The sequence below is a fragment of the Antechinus flavipes genome, chromosome 2 (assembly GCF_016432865.1).
Source record: "Antechinus flavipes isolate AdamAnt ecotype Samford, QLD, Australia chromosome 2, AdamAnt_v2, whole genome shotgun sequence".
Taxonomy (NCBI): Eukaryota; Metazoa; Chordata; class Mammalia; order Dasyuromorphia; family Dasyuridae; genus Antechinus; species Antechinus flavipes.
Window position 1 is genome coordinate 114,690,419 of NC_067399.1, and position 22,543 is coordinate 114,712,961.

The 22,543-nt window shown below is 36.5% G+C and overlaps 1 protein-coding gene and 1 long non-coding RNA gene across 2 annotated transcripts in view; one reads left to right on the forward strand and one right to left on the reverse strand.

Annotated features, from left to right (window-relative positions):
* SERTAD2 (SERTA domain containing 2) overlaps positions 1 to 10,175 on the reverse strand; it is a 200,434-nt gene extending 190,259 nt beyond the window's left edge. Inside the window, exons 1-2 of the mRNA XM_051975389.1 lie at positions 10,032 to 10,175; positions 6,550 to 6,646 (exon numbers count right to left, since the gene is read on the reverse strand). Of these exons, the coding sequence (XP_051831349.1) occupies positions 6,550 to 6,641 (92 nt within the window). The 5' untranslated portion in view covers positions 6,642 to 6,646; positions 10,032 to 10,175. The remainder of the gene's footprint in view (positions 1 to 6,549; positions 6,647 to 10,031) is intronic.
* A 1,124-nt stretch (positions 10,176 to 11,299) lies between these two features.
* LOC127552389 (uncharacterized) lies at positions 11,300 to 22,228 on the forward strand. The gene is made up of 3 exons (XR_007951356.1): positions 11,300 to 11,337; positions 13,656 to 13,765; positions 21,439 to 22,228. It is a non-coding gene; the product is annotated as an uncharacterized LOC127552389 (long non-coding RNA).
* Positions 22,229 to 22,543: the final 315 nt, after the last annotated feature.

A 22,543-nucleotide genomic window follows, 5' to 3' on the forward strand; every position in this document is an offset into this window, starting at 1 on the left:
CTATGTGGTAGGCACTATACTAGGTATTGGTACAAAAAAAGGCAAAAACAGTCCCTACCCTTAAGGAGATTCCTGATTTCAGGTTCCCCTTTAATCCCTGTGCTCCCATCTGACCCTCAAGATCCTTATAACCCAAGTCCAGAATCATTTGCATGTTATCTTCTCAGATAGAATGTGGGCTCCTGAAAGGCAGAGATTGTTTTTGCTTTTCTTTCCATCCCTAACACAGTACCTAGTGTGTCTGATTCTTCATGACCTCATAGACCCCATAGAATGCCAAAATTGTCCATGGGGTTTTCTTGGCAAAGATACTGACGTGGTTTGCATTTCCTCCCCTAGTAGATTAAAGTAGGTTGAGTGACTTGCCCAGGATCCATCTGAGGCTGAATTTGAATGAATTCTTCCTGGCTCCAAGTCCAGTATTCTTTGTTTTGAGCCTCTAGTACAGAGTAATAAAGGTTTAATAAATGCCTATTGACTTGTTTTAACCACTCCCTGAACACTCATAGCATCACCTAAGTGGATGCTGTTAGGAATTTCCACTCCCTTACAGCATATCAACCCCCTGCTCCCCTGGACACCCCATGGGACTCCGCAAAGACTGGTAAGGAAGAATAGGGACCAATCTCATCCCCTTTTAATCTCAGGGGGCACAGAGTGAGCTGCACAGAATGAGCAGGCACAGATGAATTGCAATCTTCACCTCAATCATCCTTTCAATACCTTTCCCTCCAAACCCACTCCTCTTCTGAACTTCCCTTTGTTGTCAATTCAAGTTCACAGTCTTGATGTCATCTTCAGTTCCTCATTGTCTCCCATTTACATAGCAGCCAATCCACTGGCAAATCTTGCCTTCTATCCCTAACAACACCAATTGCATCTGTTCCATTCTCTCTACTCACATAGTGGCTACTCTTGTTCAGGCCCACAACACTGGTCTTCTGGACTATTGAAACAGCCTTCTCTTTGATCTTCCTATTGCCTCAAATGTTTCCTCTATAATTCACTTTTTCCTAAAAAGTTAGCAAAGTGATTTTCCTAAAGCTCAGGTCTGACTGTGTTATTCTCCTACTCAATAAATTGCTGGTTCCCTATTGTGACTCAAAGATTAAATATTTCATCTTTATCGAAATCCTTAATTTTTTATATTTGTTATGCTTAATTATATGTAATTATTAGTACAGTATTACATTTAACATAATTTATAAATAAGTATTCCTCCTGTTCATTTCCACACTGTGCTACCTGAACCATGGGCATCATTCTCATTCTCCCAGTGGACTGAGATCCCTAAGTGGCTACTTATGGACCATCTCTACAATATAATGCTGGGCTCTCTTTATTAGAATGTAAACTTTTTGAGGGCAGGACTATCTTGCTTGCTTGTAGTGACTTCTCTCTCTCTTTCTCTCACTGTGTGTCTCTGTCTCTCTCTGTCTGTCTTTTTCCATTTCTCTCTCTGTCTCTGCCTCTCTGTCTGTCTATATCTGTCTGTCTATCTCTGTGTCTCTCTCTATTTCTCTGTGTCTCTGTCTCTCCCTCTCCCTCTCCCTCTCCCTCTCCCTCTCCCTCTCCCTCTCCCTCTCCCTCTCCCTCTCTCTCTCTCTCCTCTCTCTCTCTCTTCTCTCTCTCTCTCTCTCTCTCTCTCTCTCTCTCTCTCTCTCTCTCTCTCTCTCTCTCTCTGTCTCCCCTTCCTCTCTCTCTGTGTCTCTTTCTCATCCCTTGGTCTCTGTCTGTCTATCTATGTGTCTCTGGTCTCTCTTTTTCAGATCTCTCTGTATCTATTTGTCTCTCATATAGATTGAAGGTACATTAAATGTTTTTGCTGATAGCATGAACAACCAAAAACCTTTGAATAGATTTGCTCTAGACAGTTTAAAAGAGCTTTCCCTTAGTTCACACTCATCTCTTCTTGTCCAGACTACTGTAATAATGTCCTTCCTGGTCTCCCCACTTCAGTCTCTTTCCTCTCCCATACATTACATAGATGCCAAAATAATCATCCTAAGGCACAAGTCGAACTTTATTCTCCTGTTCAAGCATTTTCAGTGGCTTCCTACTGTCTCAAGGATAAAATATAAACTCCTTAACCTGACATCTAAGTCTTAAATAATCTGATTCCAATCTACCTTTTCAACCTTATTTCATTTTACTTTCCTTCACACATCCTACATTCCAGTAAGAGCCAACAAGTCATTTCCTGCATCTCTGTTGTCATGACAGACATCTTCCAAGCCTGAAATTCACTTTCCATTCATCTCAACTTGTCAAAAGCTTTCTCTTTCTTCAAGAGTCAGTTCAGGTGTGAACTCTTCTCTAAAATTTTCCCTGATCCTCCCAGTTTGAAAGTGTCCTTCCTGTCTTCAAATTTGCCTAATGAACTTTGTATGATGCTATAATATTCCATTTTGTATTATTGTTATTTGTGAACAAATCTTCTTTAATGGAATGTAAGTACATTGAGGACAGGTACAGACTCTAATCTTTATATCTTCAGCACCTATAGCAAGTACATTTTGCTTAGGTTTTCACAGGTGTTTGTTGAAGCACAATGAGGTTATGTTAAAGGGCATTTTGGAAGAGAATAGTGAAATAGGAAATAGTGAAATAAATGACTTGAAATAGAGAAGCTATTATAATAGTCATGGCTTACATTTATATCACCCAAGGTCACAAAAGTGATCACATAATTACTAACACAGCCAAACTTTCCTCCCAGATTCTCTGACTCCACATGCCCTACAACCATGTAGTGTGTCATATGAACTAGCACTTAGAACAGTACCTGACTCATTTGTTGTTGTTCAGTTGTTTTTCAGTTGTGTCTAACTCTTCCTGACCCCATTTGGGGTTCTCTTGGCAAGGATACTGAAATGGTTTGCCATTTACTTCTCCAGTTCCTTTTACAGATGAGGAAACTGAGGCAAACAGGCTTAAGCTCAGGGTCACATAGCTAGTAAGTGTCTGATTTGAACTCAGAAAGATGAATCTTGTTAACTTCAATCCTGGCACTCCATCTACTGTGCCACCTAAGCTGCCTATTTGGTACACAGTAGGCAGTTAATAAATGTTTTTTAGTTGAATTGAACCAGAGTATCAGATATCTAAAGACTTTTATTATCCCTGCAATCCCCAGAATTGTCAGAGATGAAGAGGGCTGTGCTGAGAACTGACTCCTTTCCCTCCCCCACTTCCTTTTGCATTCCACTTATCTTCTGTTTTAGTTTGATCTAATATTGGCTTTAAAAGTGGCCTAAAATTCATGGTTAAGAGATTATTTCATTATCATTCTTTTTAGCAGGCAATTTACACCAGGATTTTTACTAGGCAGAACATATGTCCTAGGTACACAGCTGGAGATCCTGAAACAGTGTTGAAGGATGCATAACACATATTTTAAAAATATTCCTAAATGCAAAATTGCCCCACAGATTGTTAAGGCATATAATAAGCATTAGAATACACTCTCTCTAATTGGGCTTTTGCCTAGAAGACATGACCTTTCTTGTCTCAAGTTAAACTCCAAGTTTTAAGAAACTAACTAAACCTAGTTATTTATTTGGGCCTCTTAAGTAAGATAACATCACACATTTCAGTGTCTTTCTTAGCAGAGTGCATGGCACAGAGTATATACTTAATGCCTTTACATTCATTTGTTCCTTAAAATAGATCTGTCTGTGTGTGTACATATATATATATATCTTTTTATAGAGAGTGAATTATATGCTTTGTTAGTGCTTGAAATGAAGGCTTCATTTCTAATTATGCATTTGTGCAAAATAGGCTTCACAAAGAATTATAGAATTAATCAAGCAATAAACATATTAAGCACCTATTATGTGCTAAGCAGAATTGAAGAATCACAGAATCTCAGGGTTGGAAGGGATCTCAGGGTCCATGTGTACATGAACTAGAATCTCCTCTGTAACACATCAGACAAGTAGTCATCCACTCTTTAAAAGACCTTCTTTAAAGGAAAATCCTCTATCACCTGCAGCAGCTCCAATTTGGGAAGCACTAGTTCTTAAGAAGTTTTTCCTGAGATAAAACCTAAATGTGTCTCTGTACAATTTTTACCCACTGCTCTTGGTTCTGTCCTTAGGTATTGAAGATCATAATGTCATACTGCCATAGTGAGTACTGTAGTAAAGATGGGAAATTAAATAGACAAAAAGCCAGTGTTCGTTAGTTTGGTGATGACTCTTTGGCCGTAGATGATTCTGGGAAGTGGAAGCTGGAAGACAGGAATGAGATCATCCATTGTTGTACAATGGATGTGGGAGAAAGGCCAGCTGGCTTTAAATCCCAACTAAAATCCCATCTTTTACTGGAAGCCTTCCCCTATCCCTCTTAATTCTCATGCCTTCTCTCTATTAATTATTTCCCATTTATCCTGTATATAACTTGCTTTGTATATATTTGTTTGTGTGCTGCCACCCCCATTGAGAGCTTTTTGAGGACAAGGAATGTCTTTTGTGTCTCTTTGTATCTCCAGAGCTTTGCATAGTATCTGGCATGTAATAGGTACTTAATAAATGTTAATTGATTAATTGAAGCACAATTGTAGAGAAAGTTTCCCTGTCCCCCTTCTCTGAGGGTCTGGTGGAATGTGGCAGGAGTGTGGAACTCAGATTCTATGGGATGCTCATTACGATCCTCATTTTGATCTCTGCAACTATCCTCATTTTGGACAGACAGTTTCCAAGTAGCCTGGGCTCATTTACACTTTTTACTATCTACTTAGGATTCCCCTTCTCTCACGTTGTCATACAAGATCTAAGTCCAATTGTCAAAGAAAAATCAGACAGCCACCAAATTCCTGTCAGAGATGATTAATGACAGCAACAGGTACAGATTTTGGAAGAGATTTTGCTCCATTTAGAGAGAGATGGGAGACACACAGCTACTTCAGCACAACTAATGCCTCAAAAGGAATGGAAAAATAGATACTGATCCCATGAGGAAGTTCTGCAAACCAGAGAAGTATACTAATATTATAATGCTAAAATCACAAATTTCCAAAGACAGGAACATCAATAAGCAGGGAGACATTATATGTGTTTATGCATGTATGTATATATACATATATGCACATTTATATATGTACACATAAATGGATTTATTGCAAATAGGTCTAGGGATATATATTGTGCACATACACATACACACACATAAACATATGTGAAGAGGAAAAGTCCATTATTCTTTACCTATTTGTTCCACATTCCTGCCTCTATTATATAAAAATATCTGGTCTAAGCCTGACAGGCTTTAAGCTGTCTTACTTCTTCTTTCCCATTCCCCCAGAAATTCATCAAATTATAATATATGTGTATGTGTGTGTATAAGTACATGTGTATGTGTATATGTATATGCACATATTCCTAGACTTAATTGAGATAGGCCCTCTTATAAGCCTATATATGTATATAAATACATATACACACATAAATTCATACATATAGATATATATATAAATTAGATAAGCCCATATGTAATAAACATATATACATATACATATCTCTGATAAGCCAAGACATGTGTACATACATACAATACATTTAACTCAATTCTATAAGCTCATATATGTGTACATATATAATATATAAACACATATCGATATATAGCAATTAGATCAGTCCATATATGCATGTGTATACATATATACATATACATATATTTCAAGTCTGGGTTTATATGTGTGTGCACATATGTGCATTTTAATATATGTAGATATATGCATTTATATACATGTGTGTATGGATGCACTTGCACACACACATCCCTAGATCTAATTAAGATAAGACCTTAATGCAAAAGGGAGCCAAGCCTGGAAAAATCAGATTCCATTTCACAGAGAGAGAAATGGAAAAAGACAGACAGAGAGAGACAGAGACACACAGTGAGAGAAAGAGAGAGAGAAGTCACTACAAGGTCTTGTTCCTTCAGAACTGGAAACTTCTATTTCTGACTTTTCCCCAACTTGCCACTCCCCATCCATCCTACTATCAGGAAATTCTGTGTTTTACTACATATAGTAATGCTACATGTGAGGCAACTTTCACCTTTAAAAACTTACGATTATGACAATAACACTTTAAAAATTATATTAAGTTCCATAACATGTTCTGTTCATGTAGCACCTGCCTTGGCAGAGGAGCCCCTAGAAAAGAACACAGATTTAATGTACTCTTTGGGAATATACCCTCTTTTTTAAAAGACATATCACAGTTGCCTGACTCATAGTAAAGCCTTAATAAATATTTATTGATAGTTCACAATTTATATCAATGAATTTATTTTTTTGCTTAGTAACCTAGAGAGCACATTAAGTGTCAAACAAAAGCATTTAATGAAATTGAACAGTAAGAGAAGTAATAATAGAACATTTCCTTCAGAAGCCTGAAGTATACTCTCCCACAAATAAATACATCATCAGTGAAGAAAGAAGATATCCTTGGAAACCCATATGGAGAGCGCACACATGTGGTCTGAGTACATAGTAGAAAATATCTATGGTCAGCAAATATGTGTGCAAGGGTAACTTACAGTTCAGAAGAAATTAGCTCAGTCCCACCTATATCTTCTGGTGATGTCCCTAGAATTAGCCTCTGCAGGGTGTTTCTCCTTTTTGATTTCATGTAATCTGTAATAGATAGTATACAGCTGATCTCATGTGTCTTTTTGTCTTTTTTTTTTTTTTTTCCGTTTTGTCTTATTGTTCATCTCTCTACTCCAGGACTTTAACCTTAATTTCTTCAAAGGAACTTACTGGCCATTTGAATTCCTATTCAGTAACTAGAAAGTCTCTTCCTGTTAAGAATATAATGATAACTCTCTAGTCATACATGAAGTATGAATCCTCATACCTAAATAAAGGCCAAAAAACTAATCAGTGTCTCCAAGGAGGTGGAGATAAAGTCTGTCTTTTAAACACTTTTTGTCTGGCTCTGTATCTGACTTAGGGTTAGAAATTCCCAAAACTTCCCCTTCTCCTTGACATGCAAAGCATGCTCCTTGAGGCAATACAAAAATTAAATGAAAGAAGGAAGACCATCACTCTTTTCCTATTTGCTCCATATTCCTGCCTTTGTTTTACAAAAGTGCCTGGCACAAGCCCAACAGGGTTTAAGCTATATTATTCCATCCCTCCCACTGCCCCAAGAAATTGTAGTTTCTTCAAGTTATATGAGATCCATCAAAATATCTGTGAATGTATAGCACAGTATATAGAAATTACTATATCACATAGTTATAGAAATTAACATCTCACATATTTACTAGTTGACCATTGTACAATGTACATGTAAGTAGTAGATAGATATAAGACCCTCACTTTAGAATTATATGCAACTAGCTATAATACATACAACAAACTCAATACAGCTATTATCCCTTCCACATAAAGACTTTCCCCATCACAGTTTTGATATATCATAGATCAGCATTAGAAATTAAATGGGAATTTTGGAGGAGTTTTGCAAAAACTGCAGACTACATGCAAAGGCCAACAGATGACACAGAGCCTGTGACCAAATATTTAAACCCAAATTTTACAGTAAGGTACTATAAACATTCTATAAAAGAAAAAGAAAAAAAAATCAGATTTCATTGGTATGAAAAGAGGACAAACTTTTATGTGGATTTTCTAGATTAGGGGTGTACCATGCTTCTAACTCCTGTGATGTGGAAGGGATAATTGTATATCACATGAAATCATAGCATATATAACACCATTGCATATATAAGTCTTAAAAATTGAATGCAGTACTTTATACATATTATATTTTGTCTCATTTCTTTAGACCCAAAGGACCATGAACTTGGCAAGTATATTTTAGCAAATTCAATGTAGGAACTTAAATAGACATTCAATTCTAGGTGTATATATACCTTTCTATTTGTGTATAATAAAAGAAACACTCACACTTATTTCACAATTGCCTACAGAGTCATAATTAGCATGAGATAGCTGGAATTTTGTCTCAGAGTGACCCTATTGGACTGCCAGCAATAACCAAATATATAGGCCATCTATAGTAATATCTATATCACATGTGAATGTCAACCAATTAACAAACACTTATTAAGTGCATCTTTTGTCCTAGGTGCCGAGGATACACAATTTAAAAGTTCCTTGCTAAAGGAACACACTGGCATGCTCAGTCAGCTCATGCTCTTTGTCTGTATTCCAAAGGAGTATAATATGTCCACAGATAAGTGAAGAGAGAATATATAGAAACAATAGTAACAATATATGGATAATATTGTTCTGTCCGATTCTTCATGATGCCATTTAAAGTTTTCTTGGCAAAGATACTGGAGTGAATCACCATTTCCTTTACCAGCTTATTTTTCACTTGAGGAAACTGAGGCACACAGAGCTAAGTGATTTGCCCAGGCTCACACAGATAGGAAATATCTGAAGCCAGATTTGAAGTCAGGTTTTCCTGGCTCCAAGTCTGGTACTTTATCCACTGTGTCACCTAGCTACCCATAATATTACACATTAGCATATATATAATAATATAATATAAATAATCATATCATAATAGCATGCATATAGCATAACATGTTAACTCAAAATAATATTCATATTATAGCATATTGCATAAAAGTATACTAAGTAATAGCCAATATTTAATATGTTGCAATTAGATACAAAGTATATATAACATTCACTCCAAAGATAGATGTTATCTGGCTGTATGAGTAACCACTATTTCCAATTTTTTATGAAGCTTCATTTAAAAAACAAACAACCTTAGTCATTGTCACTCATGCCAGGATTCACGGAGCTAATGATTAACCCAGAATGATTAACAGCAGCCGTAGATCTCTTGGCCTCAGGTACCAATCTTGAGTTTGTAGATTAGCAGATTGTCTGTCACTATCTCTAGACTTTATGGATGCCCTCTCTTTCCTAAGTGTCTCCACAATAGGAGAATTAGGGTAAGAAGAGCTTGTGCTTACCTTTATCTTTCTCTAGAGCAGTGTTCTCAAATTTTTGTTTTCAGTATCTTTATCCTATTAAAAATTATTGAGGATCTCTCCAAAGCATTTTTGTTTATCTGGATTATATTTATAGACATTTACCATATTGGAAATAAAAACTATTTTTGAATTTGTAGACCTTCTAAAAGGGTTTCAGAGATCCCCAGGATTCTCTAGACCATACTTTGAGAACCACTGCAGAGGTTTCACCTAGAATATAAGTACTTAATCAGATTTCTTGACCCTACAGTGAGCACAGACATTCCTCCCCTGAATCAGCATCCCCCAAGGAATTAACTTGCTCTGGTAGTCTTTTTGCAACTGGTAAAGGAAGGACTCTTCTCAAAGTCTGCTTCAGGAACTGACCTGCTCATCAGGGAAGCTGACTCAAGTAGGGACTCGTGAAGCATTCTCTGGTATTATATTGTAGCCTGACAAGTCGTCACTACCTGAGAAGGGATGATTTTCCATGGATACACTATCTAACAGGTTTTCTGTTATACCTACATGACTCCCATGGACTCAAACAGTAGAATAGTCTTTTTTTCTAAAAGAGCTTTTTTCAGCTAAGGTCATATCTAGTTATAGTAGACCACTTTTAGCTCATCTCCCCCACTAAGAGACATACTAGGTATGAGTCTACCACTTTTCCATGTCCTGAGATTCCAAATCATGTGTTAATGGGAAAAACACAGCCCTGGCCCAGGCATTGGCAGGTACCATACAAATCCTGCAATACCCAATATTCCTGGTGGTGTTGTATGTGTGTGCTAGAAATGCCACAGATTGATTCTACTGAGCTTTCTGTCCAAGCCTCAGGGTCCTTGGCATTTTCTACAGGGTGTGGTTAAAATATTCAGGCTGTGGGTCTCCTGGAGGGTGCTAAGGTGTGGTTCAGGACTTTTTGATTCCTGCCAAGGCCAACACCTAAAGTAGTAGTTTGCTTTCAAAATCTCTGCCTTGGTCAGAGTGGATCCTGGCAAGGATGCCATACACAAAAAAACAACTGTAGGAGTTTTCTGTTTGATTGTATATACCTGTCTTGCCTGACTCTGATGACTTTGGAAGAGTAGGTTGATGACTTTGTGAATCTGTCTCACTTAAATTCAATTCTCACACAAGTTAAGACATCACCCCGTGATGACATTGGTTCTCTTCCAAACAAAGGACAACAAGCCTTGAACTAGTAACACTTCCCTTTGAACACATCTGGCATAAGTCTCACAGCTCTTATAGACATCTGTAATTCTATGACATAGACAATGCACATATTATGTCCTTGTGTTCCATAGGAAATGGATTCATTCAGAAAATAAGTGATTTGACTATGGATCACATAGTAGGCATCTAAAGGGACTCTAAGCCAGATCTCCTGACTTCAAGTACCATCTGTTCACTCTGCCACACTAAGAAAAAAAGAGATAGCCCTTCAAATACTTAAAGATGGCTATCATATCTATTATAACAATGGGATTATCCCCTAGAAGTGAATTTTCTAGATAGCAGAAGTTTAAACTTTAAAAAACAAACAAGAAAACATTTTTAAAAGCTTTTAATGGAAATCTTCCAAAATCGACTGACATACTTCCCTGCCTTTCACAAAGCTTCCTAAATATGATTTAAGCTTTTCTAAATAAGTTGGTATCATCCATGACTGCACCATGTGCTACTATGATCCTGGGTCTATTTATTTTTAATTTTTAGCTTTTGATTCCTCCTTCAGGGTCAATCTGTCAAACACCATTTCTGTATCTAACACATCTTTCTAATTTTCTGCTTCTCATTTGTATTGGGCTAGGAAGCCAAGTTTCCAGGCTTAAGAACTGTATCCTAATTGAGTTTATAAGATTTCCATTGAAAGTCCAAGAAAGTCGGCCCATTATTTCAGTACATTTCAATAGCTCTTTTGGTTGCTCAGATGTTCTTTTCCTTACTTCTGAGTTGGAATTGTGTTCTGAATAGTGATAACAGTTGTTAAGTCTGGTCTCTATTATTATGAGTGTTACTATGTTCAGTGCACACTTTATTTTGGTTTTGTGTATCTTTTCCAGAGAATCTTTCTTCACATTTTCAGTAGCTAGGTCTCTTACTCTTAAGGTTTTCTTACTGGGAAACCTTTTTGCTGAGAATGACACTCTGGTGTCATACAAGGACAAGCAAGAGTTTTTTTTCTTATTAGACAATAATTTTTTTAAAAAAGATTATTACTGTGTCCTTTGTCATTTACATCACAGATGTCTGAATTCTATTTAATCTGTAGTGTGTTCTATAAACGCTTTCACATTCTAAACTTAATTCAGTATTCCTTGGACCCAAAGGAAAAGAACTGTGTAGATGCATTCGGTGAGTTAAATATATAATAAATTAAAAGAACATTCAACTTTGTATGTGTTGGAAATTGGTTTAGTTTTGGTTGGACCTTGTGAGATAGGGGCAAACCTGGTTTTTACTTCCTTATATAATAAATATACATATATATTAAATTATTTCTTGGATTCTAGCACAGTCTTAAGTAGCAGGGAGTGACTAGGACTTTGCTTCATTATACTAACATATAGGATGGAAGCATATTTCTTCCTTTTGATCATTCCCTCATAGTTCATTTTTTTTTTTTTGCTGGCTTTATACCACTAGATCTGGGGAACCTGCATCACATGAATCAATTGTGACAATAATGTTCACTAGCCTCCCCAGCAGCAGCCTTGGAGTCTCTCCCACCCCTAATTTAACTGAATTTGTCCCAAGTACCACAATTTCTAGTAACTTCCAAGAAGACTAAGTGACTCCCCATTTCATTCCCATGCTAGGAAAACCATTATGGAAGGACAAAATGTCATTACATATCTTCCTAGTTAACATGGGGAGCCTGCCATTTTTTCTGTTCTTGAGGTGGAACTTGTATTAAATGACTGCAACTGAGCCTTGGATAATGGAAAGTCATCTCATTGCTGAATGGCTCACATTTATGTGTTTGTTTTCCTTCACACAATATTATAGCTGATAATGTGTCATTAGGTGCTGACGGTTGCCCAGGGATATATAAGACTTCAGGAACACAAATCTGGAATTTGGGATGCTTCACAGGTCTAACTTTGGGTGAAGGATCACCAGTGCCCATGGTTAAAAAATGTATTTGATTAACTCTGAGGCACAGAAAAGAAACCTGACTAGTTTACTGGGTGAGGTAGGTGCCATTTATTTATGCAAAACAATAAGACAAAGTCATTACAGCCTCCATTCTTGGTAATTGTTTCAGAAATTGCATTGCCTGGTCTAGCAATTAGTTTTATACAAAACAGTAAGATATTTGGGTTAGTAACCTTGAGTTTTTATGACCCAATCAATATTTTGGTTGCTTTAGGCTGCCCTGCTACTGTAAATTTTGACTACGGTGTTTGTGAGGTTTATAAATATTTAGTTAGCAATCAGAGCACCAATTAATGAATTCATGTCTTCTGTTCTTTAATATGGAAGGTACTGCTGGCAACTTATTGGTATAAAATATTTATTTTCTGTTATTATAGATCAGGAGATCTGATAACTACTGTACAGTAGGCAGCCATTGCTTCATCACTTTTTGGATCCTAAATACTGCAGCAAATTTTTATACTTTGAGGGACTTAATTGTCTCATCAATGATACTCTTTCCGCTGGAACATTTCAGAGCCCATCCATCTTTATATGATTCTTCTAATAGGTCTTGATTAATCTGATGACCTGTCTCAGATGTTTCAGTTCCAGCTTTATACTCTTGCCTGCTCTGTAATGATTTCTAGATGTCCATTTTTATAATTATAAGCCTTTGAATCTTCTGTTAGTTTCACATAGGAGTGATAATTTGCTTTAACCCTGCTTACAGAATAAGAAGACTTATGCTTTGAAAATATCTACTCAGGCAATCATACATTCTCTCACTCATTAAAAAATGTTTTATGTACCCTTCTTACTATCAACTAAGGACTGAAATAACTACAAAAATAAAACATTCCCCCAATTATGTCATCTAAATGATGCTTGACAAATCACTTAAGAGATTTTTTAACTGTATCGGCTGAATAGAAGAAGTTGCATTAGATAATCTTTAAGATCCCTTCCTGCTCTAACATTCAATTCAACTATGACTAGTCATTTTGACAAACACAACCAAGGATTATGCCTTATGCCCTGTGACCAAGAAAAAGGGTTTTGTTTACCATTTTACTTTGAAAAAGAGATCATGTAAGTGTAAAAAAAAAGCCCAGAATATTTGTTTTCCAAGGTTCTCTTTTTTGTTCTATATTTTAATCCTCTCCTCAACCTAATTTAAAAATATAAATGATTGGCATAAATATGAACCAGAGAATGGTTGGGGATAGTCTTACTAACAACATGGAAGAGAGAAAGATGATTTTAAATAAATGACCTAAGGGTAAAATAATGTAAATCATTACCTTTTTTTTTTTTTTTGTCAGACTCATTAGGTATCATAATATTTAAAATTAAAGACACTAATACCAAAACAACACAAGTTTCAACTTGGTAGCAACTTTATGGTGAAGGTATATATGCATATATATACATACTGAAATTTTACTAGAAAACACACTGAGAATTAGTTACCTTAGTAACCACAAAACTACAATATTCTTTATTTATCTAAACTATAACCTACCTTCCTATAGGCACCCAAGTAGTTACATGAAGACAATGGATTCATGAACAGTTTTCTGCCAATTCACAAAGAAGAGCCAACTCACAAATGTCAGTGGAGTGCTCTGAGTAATGTAAAAAAGTATGTAATAAGTATTTGTGTGAGTTATGTAAAGAAGTATGGTGCTGATTATATTTTTACCACTAAGTCATGGGAACAGGGTATCTTGCTAGCATGGAAAAGTGAATCCACAGATTTAAAATGATCCAATTTAATTCAATAATAATTTGCAAGACAATGTATACTTGGTTCTGGGGGTCAGTAGAGATAACTATGAATCAAATCAAAATTTCTATCAAGACTCCTTACAGTTTAATGGGAGGAGGTGTGGTTTGAGAATAGGAAGACATACAAAAATAACCATGATATAAGAGAGTATACTAAATGCAAAACAGAGGCTCAAGAAGTTTGTTAGGAGAAATTTGAGGGAGAAGTCACTTTAATGGGTTTAAACGTTAAATGACTTTCCATTATCTACCTAATTAGATGGATACATAGAATATCAGGCATTCAGGGACTTCTATAAACTGACTCTTTCTAGACTTGGTCATATCACTCAACAGATATTTGTCACTGTCCACTAGTATTCATCACTGCTGGTGGGGACACAGAGTTATAAACAAGGATTCCCTGAAGCCCACTATAACTTGCTTTGTAAAAGTTGATTATTAAATTTTCAGTATGCAATCCCTATAAATTAGGATTTGATTTTTAAAAATTGTTGATTGTCTAAACTTAAGAAAGTGTTAATAATGCAAATTAAATTTAAAAGTGTGTGTCTATGATTATAATTTTTTCAGGTTGTTAAACATTTGCCAGAATACCTAGTATTGCTCTATAAACATAGCCTGAGCTCAGAAGTTCAGGGAAGGCTCAGGGAAGGATATCATCACTTCATCCAGACTGGCGGCCTGGTGACTGATATGAAAGGAGCTCTTTTAGATTTACAAAGTGCTTCATGTCCATTATTTCATTTGAACCTCACAACAACCCAGATTATAAAATAGGATCCTATGACTTTACTTGTGGGATTGAATTCGACATTCTTATGGCTAGGAATTTTTTGCCTAAGGCAGGAGGCAGGATGTGTTCTTTAAAAAAAAAAAAAAAATCAATCAATCAATTAATTATTTTCCCCAGTTACATTCAAATTAATCTTTTTACATTTGTTTTTCAGATTTTTGAATTCTTGGTTCTCTCCCTTATCCCCACCCACAATTAAGAAAGCACATGTGAAGTTATGCAAAACATTTCCATAAAATTCAAGTTGTGAAAGAAAACATAGATCTCCCTCCCTAATGAAAAAAAAAACCCTTAAGAAAAATTAAGTTAAAAATAAAGAGAAAGATAAAGCGAGTAATAGAGAAAGCTGCAATCTATATACAGACTTGATCAGTTCCTTCTCTGGGTATGGATAGGGTTTTTAATCATAAGTCCTTCAGAGTAGTTATGGATGATTGTACTACTGAGAGCAGCAAAGTCATTTACAGCTGGTCATCCCAAAACATTACTTTGTTAGACAATATATTTGTATATACTTTGCTCATGGAAGACTTTTCAGGATTTTTTTCCCCCTAAGAGCATCTTGCTAATCATTAGGAAAAGGTGTTCTTATCTGGAAGATGAGAGGAGAAGAGGAAGAAGAAGAGAAAGAGCTTGGGCAATAGAAAATCTAGGAAAGTGACTTAAAGGGCTTAAGAGAGGAAGGGAGGATCTCTTCTGAGAAGACCTGCAGATCACCAGAGAGCTTTCTTTCCAATTCAAAAAGCAATTTTTAGCACAAATTTAAATGCCTACTGTGTGCTAGGGGAAATGCAAAAACAAAATTAAAAGTCCTGCCCTCAAAGAACTTATTTTCTCTTGGAGTATTCATTTAAAAAAATGACTAAATGAGATTTAATTGGAGGAGGAAGTATTTATAAATAGAGGCTCCAAAAAGGTTTCCTACAGGAGTATGAGCTGAAACTCAAAAGAAACTATAGATTATAAGAGACAGAAATGATGGAAGATAGACTGAAGCTAACTCAAGAAAAGCAGAAAAAAGTAAACATAAAAGATAAATCATAAGAGCTTAATAAGATTAAATTTATATTCCTATATTAGATAATTTATGTAATTTTAAAGAACTTTGATATTATTAAGGCAATTAGAAGTCTACATACACAAGACCTGAATGATTTAATTATGTTGGGATGCTCTAAAAAAAAAAAGTGAGAGAAGTAGGGGGATTTAGAAATAGGGATGCCCTGGCAGTTGGGAGAAGGGAGAGTAAGAACTCACCCATAAAATGGAAGCAGATAGCAGAATTGATCAGAATTCAACAATATGCTGAGACATATTTTAAACAGAAAAATAAAAAAGAAAGAGTTAAAGTAAGGGGCTAGAGTAGAATCTATAGTGCTTCAATTGAAGTAAAAAAGACAGGGACAGCAATTATCATTTTAGGCAAAACAAAAACAGAAATAGACCTAATTAAAAGAGATGATCAGGGAAATGACATTTTGCTAAAAAGGTATTATAGACAATGAAGTAATATTAAAAGTTCTGCACCAAGTTTCTCTCACAAAGGCCTCATTTCTCAAATATATAGAGAACTAAATCAAATTTATAAAAAATAAGAGCCATTCCCCAATTGACAAATGGTCAGTGAATATGAACAGGCAATTTTCAGTAAAAGAAATCAAGCTATTTGTAGTCATATTTTTTAGAAAGCTCACTCTAAATCACTACTAATTAGAAAAATTCACATTAAAACAATTCTGAGGTATCATCTTACATCTACAAGAAATGACAAGTGCTGGAGGGGATTTGGGATAACATGTATACTAACAAATTGTTGATGTTAATTGGTCCAACTGCTGAGGTCTTGAATAACTAAAAGGACTTTGACAGAGAAAGCCTGAATTACTCTAAACAATTTGGAAGGCTAGCTATGCCTCAGAGGCAAGCAGGGAGAAACCCTGATAGAATTATAAGTGGACTTTTTGATTTTGATTAGGCCTTTTAATTAGGTGGACTTGGGAGTCTCTGGTAGAATTTTTAGTTGAATTCTTTGCATTGACAAAACTATCTAACTCCACAATTACAGCATCTAATGAGAAAGCCAAGTTATGATGTTAACTCCCCAGGTTATATACTTCCCCTTTGAAAGACCCTAACTGTACCTCATTTGCTTGCTAAATCCCTGATATGTTGCTAAATCTCTTTTAGGGTTAGCCTGGCAGTTCAAGGCATAATTTCTCTTTCTTACTGATTTCTTTTGAGTTTAGTTCACTTGTCACAATAGCTAATGCCTAGTAAGATCCTAACTTTGTTTAGGGTTAGCCCTAAACTTGCTATGACTCTGCTGGGGAATTTGGCTTTCAGCTTGTTAATTGCTAAAATCCCTTTCCTTGCTAAAAATTCTTATGGATTTAGCCTGCTCTTAGCAGTATAATGAAATCTTTGCCCCTTGTTTTAGAGGTCTTAGCATACAAATTCTTTTGGGACAACCCAGGACACTAGTCCATAACTCCAATATACTTTGGGGGTATCACCACTACCCTATCATTTGGTGATTAATTGCATCATTTAAATGGCCCGATATGGGAAGAGTCTGATTGTACCCCATAATCTCAACACAACTATTCTGAAGAACAGTTTGAAAAATTTCCCAAAGGACCATAACACTACATTCTACTAAGTGTATCCTAAAAGTGTAAGTAAACCCAGAACAAAGAAAAGAGAAATTAATCTATCTGTAAAAAAATATTTACAGAAGCTTTCTTTGTGGTGGCCAAAACTTGGATATCAAGGAGATCCACATCAATTGGGGAATGAGTGAGCAAGTTGTGGTATATGATTATGACGCAATACTATTGTTCTATAAGAAATGACAATAGGAACAGTTTCAGAAAAACATAGGAAGATCTTTATGAACTGACTCAAATGAAATAAGCAGAAGAACCAGGAAATCATTGTACACAGTAATAGCAATATTATAACAATGATCAACTGTGAAAGACTTAGCAACTCTGATCAATGCAGTAGTTAGAAACAATTCTGAAAAATTCTGATGAAAAATGCTGTCTACCTCCAGAAAGAAAACTACTAAAATCTGAATACAAATTGAAGTATAACTTGCTCACTTTCTTTTTAAAATTTTTTTTTGCAATGTGACTAATATAAAATATATTTTGCATGATTTCACTTATAAAAATTGATATCATATTACTTGCTTTCTCAGTGAGTTGGGAAAAAGCTAGAGGGAGAGAGAGAATTTGGAGTTCACCTTTTTAAATATTAAAAATAAATAGCATGGGGCAGCTAGGTAATACAGTGGATAGAGCACCAGCCCTGAAGTCAGGAAAACCTGAGTTCAAATCTGGCCTCAGACATTTAAGACTTCCTAGCTGTGTGAACTTGGACATGTCACTTAATCCCAATTGCTTCAGCAAAAAATAATAATAATAATAATAAATACCATATTTATTTGGTTTAGCCTGAAGCTAGACTGCGAAAGACTTTAAAAACCAAGATGAGGAGATTTTATTTTATCCTAGAGGCAATATGTGAAAGTTCTTGAAAGTAGGGGAGTAACATGGTCAGATTTGTACTTGAAGAAAATTATCTTGGCAGATTTCTGGCAATAGGAAAGGCTAATGGTCTGAAATTCAATAGGAACCTATTACAATAGTTCAAATGAGTAGTGATAAGGATGGTGGTCACAATAGTGGGAGGAAGATTTATAAGACTGGATATGCTGGGTGAAGTAGAAGTCAAGGATTTTGCTGAACTTCTGAATGGAAGCAGGTTGGAAGGATGGCTCAACAGAAATAGGATGGACTATGGGAATGAGGGTGAGGAGAGGATAGAGAAGAGAGAAATTTTATTTTAGACACATTGAATATGAGATGCTTTCAAGATATCCAGCTGGAAATGATGATGTGGTACTAGAGAAGAGAACTGGAATTCAGGAAAGATGAAGGATATAGATAAAGACATAGCAATAGATAAAGAGATAGAGATGGATTTGGGGGTCACCTTTGTAGAGATGATGATTGAACTTGTTGAGTTCATCAACAGGAGTTGTTGAGCTCAAGGGGAGATTGAAAAGTATGTAAGGAGGAAAAGAAGGCCCAGGATAGAGTCTTATGGATCTCTCTTTAGGGGATAAGACATGGATGATGATCCAACGAAGTAGACCAAGAAGAAGTGGTAATACAGAAAGAGAAGTATGAGAGACAGTGTAAGAAATTTAGGGAAGAAAAGAACCAAGATGTCCAAAGATGCATAGAGGTTAAGAAAGATGAGGACTGAGAAAAGGCTATCAGATTTATCAATTAAGAGAGCCTTGAAGAGAGCAGTTTCAATTAAATGGTAAAGTACAAAGCCAAATTGCAAGGTGTTAAGAAATGAGAGTAGAGGAAGTGTAGGCAAAGGAAATAAGAAATTCTTTTTAGGAAATTGAGCTGTGAAAAGGAGATGTATAGACCTACAGCTTCCTATTTTAAATAACTGTTCTTTCTTACAAGATATCTGTTAAATTAAGAGTGACCTGTCAAATTTGAGTTTGGAAGGTACGGAAGGGTAATACTCTTCTACACCTTCTTGCTTTTCCCCTTTACATTTGAATTGTAATTGGGTGCCCATCTCACCTTCTTTGAGAAGATGGTGGTGTCAACCAGGAGTAAGAGCTTTGTTCACTCAATTATAAATAAGTACATGTAAGATCTTCTGCTTGCCAAGTGGATTTTTTTAAGGTAGAGGCAGGAAAGAGGGGATAACAATAAATACATTGTGAATCAAATCAGGAACCCCATTTCTGTAATAACTCAGCTAACCATTTCTTTCTCTTTCCACCTCTCTCATGGCCTAACTGAAGAGGAAAAGGTCCTTCTTTCACTAGGTCCATTGTTCCAGAGCTCCCCCCATTCCTATTTTAAAGGTTTAAACATTGGTGATTGTCCATTATTCCCAGTCCCTTTCCCATACTCTACAGCTCCTATTACTGGGTCACAGCACTCTGTGCTTCTCTTTGAGTCATTTGGAATGATATAATTTAGGCTGTCAGGGCTTCTCCAGCCTCTGTAGAGAAATGAAGCCCAGAGTTTTGGTGGACCCATTTCTCAGGTGACATCCTCCCCAGTTTCAGATTAAGAAACCTATGACACAGTTAAACTGGTCCCCCCTCGTTGGGAGCCTGCTCATATCACACACTTACTTCCATCATCCTGTTTTTGCCTCTGGCCTGGAGGCAACTCTTCCCAAAATCCCTTTTGCTCAGCCCTAGTTAAGGCTCTCTGGGCTTCCTTAAGAGGAGGTAGAATACTGTAGCAAGAGTGTTACCATAGCTTTAGGCCCCCATCGATCTAGATGTGGACCTCAATATTCTGTTGAAAAGAAGAACCACGAATAACCCATTTTCACACCAGCAAAAATCACATCTAACATTCCAAAAAAAAAAAAAAAAAAAAAAAGGGCCTTCAGGATACCTTAAACCAGTCAGACTGAGGGTACTGTTTCCATGTGAATGGATTCCTCTGGCAATAATGGCCTGTTCCCAGTGATCAGCAAATAATGAGGAATCCTATTAGGAAAGATCTTTCTAATAATTATATAATAACTAGTACGCTTCCTTCTCTCTGGATGTTTGGTGATCAGCTGTTCTTTGCCCAGGGTATGAGTCTCTGTGTCCAGAGTGGGGCAGGGAGCATTGGATTACCAAAGAGATTGTGACATCCATGTCCCTATCGGATCTCCGGTTATCTGGCTTTCCAGGGACTGCAGGCGAGTCTGCTAGGAAGATTTAGTAGTAAACACAACAGCCATGTTGAAGTTAATACTACAGAGTGGTGAATGAGACACTTCTAGCTATCCTAGAAACTTATGATCAGCTTCCTGCTTCTCTAGTAATGCTAAAGAGAGAGTTTTATAACATTTTTTGTTTATTATGACAGATGTTGAATTTCCAGACCAATAATCCGTTAAAGTTCCTCTGGCCCAACTCCAGAAGATGAATCTGAGGGGCCTAAGACTTAAGAAGGAAACCTCATTCTGATTCTTATAGTTCTTATATAGTTGTCCTGAGGCTATAGACTCATTTCTCTATTTAGATTTTGCCTGGCCCTGAGTTCAGGTGTCCAGTTATCACCTTCTAGCTCACTTACCAGGTCATCTCCCAACAGTAATAGCTGCATGTCAGCTCTATCCAATGATGTTTCCATATAATCTATGTTTTCCATATAATTCCATGTAATCATCCCCACCCAGTTTAAGCCCACCAAACTCACCCATCCTAGACATCTGAGATAAATCTGAGAGCTTGCCTGGGAAAACCTGGTTCAATATGAACAGATCTGAGATGACGAGGGCCTGAGCCACAAGTGGCAGCAGTGAGAATAGGGGTGGAAAAAAAAAAAAGGAATAGATTTGAGAGACGTTTTGGAGGAAAACATGACAGAGTGTATTGATGGATTGGATGTGGGGGATGGAGGAGAAGAAGGAGTCAAAGATGGCTCTGTCTATACCACAACTGTTTTTTTAGTTCCTGGTCCAGCAATAATACCTGGAGCTCTGACAATTTCTTTAGTTAGCCCAATGTTAGTTCAGAGATAGAATTTCATTTCTGGGCATGGAAAGAGGGGAAATGAAGCTTAGGGCTCATTACTTATAGTAAGAAGTAAGTCAGTATGAGAAATATCCCATTCATATAAGAAATAAATTTTAATTTTAAATTTACTTTTTTTGAACTCACCTTTCCTTCCTTCCCTCAGGATTCTGCACTGTTCACAGACTACAGAGGTTAGAAACGCGCCCAAATCTAAAAGCTTGAACACAATGATAAAGAGCACTGTGTCGGTGTTGGCCTTTTCTTGAAAGTTCCATGGACTGTGTTAGGGGGAAAAACCTGGATAGAAATTTTACTGAGTACAAGGAACAGCAGTTTAATTGTTTGTTAGTGAGGGCCATTTTCACCAGCCCTATATATGAGCCCAGAGTTAAAAGATAGGAACTCTTCTCAACATAACTAAGCTGCTAAATAGTATTATCACCATTTCACAGATGAGATAAACCCAGCCTGCTGGCAGGGCAATATTAAAAATCCTGGTCTTTAAGCATCCTTCCTAATAATGCTCAGCTCCAAATTGAATGCAGATTTAAACGGGGAAAGCAGAGGTTTCAACTCTACCCTGAAACACTGACAAATTGTGAGACATTGGATCAGTCACATAACGACTTTTAGCTACCCTTTTTGTAAATGGAGGTAAGAGTGTGACTTGTATTTCACAATCAGAAATGGAGCTTCATTCATAGGTAATCTAGTTTTGGTAGAGTTAGATTTAACTACTGGGACAGGCACAAAGGTGTCTTGGACATTGGGTAGAGCATCTCAGGTCCAATGCTAACCCTGCAAACACCAGGAAGTAAACACACATGTCAGCAACACTGAGCCCAGGAAAATCAGAACTGTCAGAATTCATTTCTCTGCCCTGCTAGACTAGTCATTCCTGCAACTATAAAAGTCTTTCACTCTTGAATTGAGGAAACTCTTGTATCCCTGAATCTTATTTTATAACACATAGCACTTACTTGAGGGGAAATATCCTCTGGTAAAAGTTTTCTTAGGCTCATTTTCTACTCCTTAAGTGATATTCCAATTAGGAATTGCTGGTGAAATATGACTTGGCCATTTTGGAATGATCTGGGCTGAAAAAATGGAAAATGAATTTGTAAAAAATTTTCATGGGATTTTCCCCACAGTAGAATGAGTAGAAGAGACGTTTTGGGCTTAAGTTCCTTCTGTCATTTGTTCTCTTGTCCTCGGTTTTCACATTTGTAAGATGAGACTTTTGGACTCGATTCTGTCCAATGTTTCTT